Source organism: Hesperophylax consimilis, chromosome 3 (assembly GCF_061612785.1).
Source record: "Hesperophylax consimilis isolate HC1 chromosome 3, BYU_Hcon_1.0, whole genome shotgun sequence".
NCBI classification, from domain to species: domain Eukaryota; kingdom Metazoa; phylum Arthropoda; class Insecta; order Trichoptera; family Limnephilidae; genus Hesperophylax; species Hesperophylax consimilis.
The window spans coordinates 44,235,458-44,241,468 of NC_142838.1; the positions used below are offsets into that span (position 1 = coordinate 44,235,458).

The 6,011-nt window shown below is 33.2% G+C and overlaps 1 protein-coding gene across 2 annotated transcripts; it reads right to left on the reverse strand.

Moving 5' to 3' along the window:
* Positions 1 to 1,887: 1,887 nt before the first annotated feature.
* Positions 1,888 to 5,543, reverse strand: LOC149425599 (uncharacterized). 2 transcript variants are annotated; one of them, XM_089651198.1, is made up of 3 exons: positions 5,189 to 5,543; positions 4,579 to 4,702; positions 1,888 to 3,181 (listed from the first exon to the last, which is right to left on the reverse strand). In XM_089651198.1, the coding sequence occupies exons 1-3, from the start codon at positions 5,444 to 5,446 to the stop codon at positions 3,039 to 3,041; spliced, it is 525 nt and encodes a 174-aa protein (XP_089507324.1). In that variant the 5' UTR covers positions 5,447 to 5,543; the 3' UTR covers positions 1,888 to 3,038. The 2 variants fall into 2 exon arrangements, with proteins under 2 accessions (XP_089507324.1, XP_089507323.1); XM_089651197.1 differs by having other exon boundaries at positions 4,573 to 4,702.
* Positions 5,544 to 6,011: the final 468 nt, after the last annotated feature.

The following is a 6,011-nucleotide window of genomic DNA, read 5'->3' on the forward strand; positions in this document are numbered from 1 at the left end:
CTTGCTGCCAAAATTACTGAACAACAACACGGGTTTGTAAAAGGCAAATCTACCACGAGTAATTTACTTATTTACTCAAATTTCTTATTTACTAGCATGGATCGAGGCCACCAGGTAGATGCAATATATTGCGATTTCAAAAAAGCTTTCGACAAGGTTGACCACCTTATTCTTATTAAAAAAATTATGTACAACGGAATTAGAGGAAATTTATTACGTTGGTTTATCTCATATTTAACAAAAAGACAACAAGCCGTATCATTACGAGGACAGACTTCTACATGGGAACCAGTTACTTCTGGCGTGCCACAGGGGTCAATCCTGGGTCCGCTGTTGTTTATTCTTTTTATTAACACTGTTACTAAATGTTTCATGCATTGTTTATATCTTTTGTACGCTGACGACATAAAAATATTTGCCATTGTTCGAAATTTAAACGATTGTCTTCTCATACAAAGCGACTTAGTAAGGTTCGAAACGTTTTGCAATGAAAACAAAATTTACCTAAGTTACAATAAATGTAAACAAATAAGTTTTACTAAAAATCACAACGCTATCAAACACAATTATTGTATTGGTAATTATTTACTCGAGCGCGTTTACTGTATAAGAGATCTAGGCGTACTTTTTGATTCCAAACTCCACTTCGATGCGCACATAGATAATATTGTGAATAAAGCTTACAGCATGCTAGGATTTGTCATCAGAAACAGCCGTGAATTTCGAAAACCTGAAACATATCTTCTTCTTTACCACACTCTGGTCCGTTCTCAACTTGAATACTGCACCTCCATATGGAATCCACTTTACGATATCTATAAAGAAAATATTGAAAATATTCAAAAGAAATTTCTGCGATGCCTCAATTACAGAATGAGCGCACCCAAACGTGGGTACATAAATATGCTCTCGAGTTATAACGTCTCCACTCTATCTAACCGGCGAACATACCTTGATCTCATGACTCTGTATAAAATCTGTAACAACGTTATTGACTGTCCCGACTTACTGAAATTGATAAACTTCAAAGTACCACCCAGAGTAACAAGGCTTAACGACTTATTCCACATTAGCAGGACGCGTACAAATGCTGGTGTCAGGGATCCAATCAGAAGAATGTGCGAATCACTTAATCAGAATCAAAACCTCAGGGACTCTGACTTATTTTTTGATACACGCACTACTTTTAGTAGAAAAATAAAGACTGTTTTCCTACAAAGTTCAAAGTAAACAACTTAGACATACTTCGTTTAAATATATTTATATATTTTTTACTTTCTGTTTAACATTGTTTATCTATTTATATATATATATTTTTTTTTGTTTTACCCTCTAAATTTTTTCAAAAATAATTTGTAAATTCTTAAAAGGATATTGCGCATTTCTTTCATATCTCTATTTGTAAAATAATATTCTTATGTATATATTTTTCCCCTATTTATAAGTGAAAATATTTGTAAAAGTTTTCTGCTGTTTAAGTTAATTTGTGAGAAATAGTTTGGATGCAGGTGAATTCTCTAGTTGATGTTTCGTATATATTTTTGTCAATTGATATCTGTATCTGTTTTTTCTCCTTAATAAAAAAAAAAAAAAAAAAAAAAAAAAAAAAATATACATAGTTGGATTAAGAATATTTCCGGAGATTAACTTAAAAAATTGTTTACGGTAAAAATATTTTTCGGCAGCCTTTATTTTATTTATTTAATTTTCTCAACAGTATATTGAAGACTTGATAAATTTTATTGATAATATTTTTTTACTTGATACAAAAAGCTGAATAAAAACTTCTTTTTTTTTAATAAATGTTTATTAGGCAAAAATATTCTGTGGTACATGCATATTTATTTCCTTTAATTCTACTGAAAAAAGAAAAGTTCATACAATATGTAAACAGCAAAGTATTCATCCAAGTAATGATGGGTATATAATTTTTCTTAAATTATTTAATATATTATTATACATATTAGACTTAAGCTGAAACATAAGCTTTAAAAGTGCCAGATCGATAATGATATTCACAATTCCAGAAATAAGAAAATGGTGGTAAAAAATATAGTATTTAAACATGTCTTTAATCTGATACATACATTACATAGATAATTGAAAAAAGCTGACATTATCCTAATGCACGTTAATCCCAACGTTATTTCAGTCTTTCTGCAGCAGAAAAGGTTAGTTTACAAGTGAGGCACAAGATAATGAATGATAGTTTACAAACAAGTTAATTTAGATCTTCACCAGACAATATTTGTTTACGAAAGAGTTTGCTTAATGATGTAAGTTTAAGGGTTATTCTGCCTGATCTGCCTCAAATGTTAGCTTACGAGGAAGTTCCTTTGATATGCACCAGTTATTGGCTTATAATGAAGATCGTTTGATCTGGACAAGACAATGTTAGTTTAGGAGGGATTTTGTTTGATCTGCACAAGACAATGTTAGTTTAGTGAGGTACTTTTCTTGATCTGCATCAGATGAAGTTAGATTTCGAGAGAGTTTCTTTGATCTGCATATGGCGAGGTCAGCTTACAATGGACATTACTTGATCTGGACAAGACAATGTTAACTTATGAGGGAGTTCTGTTCAACATGACAATGTTAGTTTACAACAGAGATTGCTTGATGTGCACAAGGGAATGTTAGCTTATGAGGGAGTTCCGTTGAGCTGTACAAAACAGTGTAAGTTTATGATGGAGTTTGCTTAACTCGTTCAGTGCCAATAACTCCCATGGGTGAACCAATACTAATGAAATACAAATAGATATTGTATGTTATCCACTTACCAGCTGTATGAACGTAAGTTTAGTAAATTAGTGGATACAAATACAACAAAAAAGCCGGTAGCGAAATAGTTAATATATACCAGATGAAATTAGTATACAATGGGGATTGTTCGCTATGTACAAGACAATGTTAGCTTACGAGGGAGTTCCTTTGATCTTCACAAGACAATGTTACTTAACGAGGGAGTTTGCATAATCTGCGTCAGATGATGTTAGATTTCTAGAGAGTTCCTTTGATCTGCACCAAGTGATGTTAGTCTACGATGGGGTTCTTTTAATGACGGTGTTAGGCGGTAACCCCTGGTCATCTTCTTCTTCGCCCTCGGATTCCCCCTCAGAGACATCGGTCAAGCACTCTGTGTCTCGCTCCCCCACTTGTAATAGATCATCTCTCCTTTCACCTGAATTAAGATTAAAAAAAATTGTGAAATAACTTAATGAGTAAAACCTCAAATTGCAATATTTAATCAAATGAAAAGTGTGAAATAGAAAAGACATAAAAATATTCAGTCGCAACTATAAATTGAACCCAGGACCTCTTCTTGCTGGGGAAGTGCTCTGACCACTGAGCTAATTCACCACCAGTCGAATTGGCTCAGTGGTCGGAGCACTTCTCCAGAAAGAAACAGGTCCTGGGCTCAATTCTTGATGCGACTGAATATTTTTCTGTCTTTTCTATTTCATATTATTCATTTGAGAGACGTTAGTATTGTCTTCAATGATTAAATAAAAGAAATCATTTTATGTACAAAATGGCAAAATGATAGAAACCGAACCATGGCTATTGGAAATAGTATTACAATTTAAGTAAATATCGAAAATGAGTTGAATATTTGAAACAAACAATATAAGAAATAATTAACTAAATTTTTTATATGAGTTCATTGTGATTTACAATTTGGTCGGGGTTTTTCAAATTCTAACAAATTGATAACCATCAAATCGACGATCAGCGCAATTTAAAATTTTTGATGTTTGAAACATCAACACCGATTCTCGTCCCATTTAGCTTTGATCCAATTGTGATGAAGTGAAAAGAATAACAACATGATGCTGATATATAGTAGGAGATTTTCAAATATTGTCAGGTTATTCGTAATCCGGGAATGTTTGTCTTTCTTTTAAAAAAATATTTAAAAATATATATATATATATATACAAGGTGTCTGAAAACACAATGCAAAAACAAACAATAATATATTGTGACAGAATCATTGCTTTAGTTGTTAACTTTTTTCAGCAAATTACAGACGATTTATAAATATGTATTTATATACAAATGTGAAAAAATATGATTTACCATCTAGCAACGTTAATGAAAGCTGCTAAAAATGTGCAACAAATATGGCCAATACGATAATATTCAGTCAATATGCGTATGCAATATGATAGCTTCAATCTTGTCTGAAATCCTAGGAAAAAGATGCTCAATTTTATGACATATATTAAATTATAGTTTGTGTTTTTATTTAGCGGTTTTCAAACTTTTTAAAGGTTTGACCCTCTTTTAGTAAAAAAATAAAATTCATCTCCAAGCGATCCCCCAATCTTTTTATGTGTTAAATGGTGTGCACTTCTCATAAATGACAAGTTTAAGTAATAATATTTAAGCTTTACCCCTCGACCACTGATACCGTCAAAGAAGTGCAATTAAATAGAAAGTTAGATGGTGCTACTTGTGCCTCTACTTTGCGTTTGCTACTTTCTCTCTTTATGTTTTCACCTCGCCTCTAGCCTTCTACTCCTTCCTTCTCTTCTTCTCATCGCTCCTACTCATCCTTTATGTGCTTACCCTTACGCTCTTTGTATGTAACGTTTCCACTGCAGTCGGGGAGCATTTGTGGGGGAACGGGGGTGATGGGGCGACTTCCTTCTTCATCTGAGCTCCCACCACTCATCTCTTCCTCGTCGCAATCTTCAATCTAAAATATTGTATGATATAATTGGTAAGGCGGGGATGTTTAAATCCTCACACATTTGATGGATGATGAGGATTGATGTCTGACGGGGACAGTTCAAATGTCAAGAATTCAAAATACAACTAAACCTCCATCAAATGTGACAGAGGTTCACAAGGTTTAAAAATGTTCACAGATTTAAAGGAAAGTATTCCACATATTTTTATTTCCCTTATTGATTGACGTCTCGCAGATGATGGTTTGATGTTTTATTTTAGCGTAACATTAAAAATTTCTCGCTGCAATTTAAATACTGTACAATTTATAATATTTTTAAAAATCTTTTTGTTTTTTTTATTAGTGTATGGATGTGTTTAATTTTAGATTAAATTCTATGTCGTTACAAAATGATGCAATAATGTGGTTCCGCACAATAATGTGGTGCTATACAATAATGTAGTGCCGCACTATCTAATAGGATTAACTTAATGTTAAATAAAATAGACTCACATGAATTTCAAATGACTGTTGCTTTTTACGGAATTCAGCCAACGAACTTGAAGCTCTATTGCGGTGAGTGTCGTCATCCTCGTCTTCCTCTGTGAACATCTTCATACTGCCGGGGGTGGGGGTCCCCTTTATGACCCCGCCGTCATTGATTTGGAAGCCTACCTCTAGTTTTAGGGGGGGAAACGGGCCCCCATGCTCCTGGCCGACCGATCTTCGCCGGAGTCCCGAGGGCTTATTCGTGCCGGAGCAGTTTTCCATTTTTGACAGAATTGTGAAAGGATTAGTTCCACACTATGTAAGGTAAGTGAAATTCTGTAATAAATTATATGAATACTACATTGACTTGCATAGTTCCATTTTTAGAATTGACTTCTTTACACAAATTTATGACAGTTGATACCTACTTAGTCAATTTAAAAAGGATTTAAGAAGATTCTTGTCGATTCCAATTTTGAATCACTAAGGACGGGTTGTTTCGGAAAATTTTAACAATTCATCAAATTTCAACGTTCATTTTCGGGTTCTGTGAAAGACTTATTCAAGTTCTGTTTTTATATCATTGTAGGCTAGTTGCTTGACAAAACTGAAATAAAAACAGAACTTGAAAAAGTCTTTCACAGAACTTGAAAATGAACGTTGAAATTTGATGAATTGTTCAGATTCTCCGAAACAACCCGTCCTAACTAACTAACTAAAATATTTACGTAAGTTCTGTGAAAAGTAGCCCCAGCGTTAACGCTATGTTAAAAAGGAAGTTTCTAATTTTCTCTAATTTTAATCAAATCCAATTAATAAAATAACTACTTAAATACCTGCCTTTGTT

Excerpts from the sequence above, each read along its gene's own strand:
- LOC149425599 (XM_089651197.1), bottom strand. The coding sequence starts at position 5,446 with ATGGAAAACTGCTCCGGCACGAATAAGCCCTCGGGACTCCGGCGAAGA. Across the intron at positions 4,703-5,188 it reads AACAGTCATTTGAAATTCAT|ATTGAAGATTGCGACGAGGA; the intron begins GTGAGTCTATTT and ends ACAATATTTTAG. Across the intron at positions 3,182-4,572 it reads TACATACAAAGAGCGTAAGG|GTGAAAGGAGAGATGATCTA; the intron begins GTAAGCACATAA and ends ATCTTAATTCAG.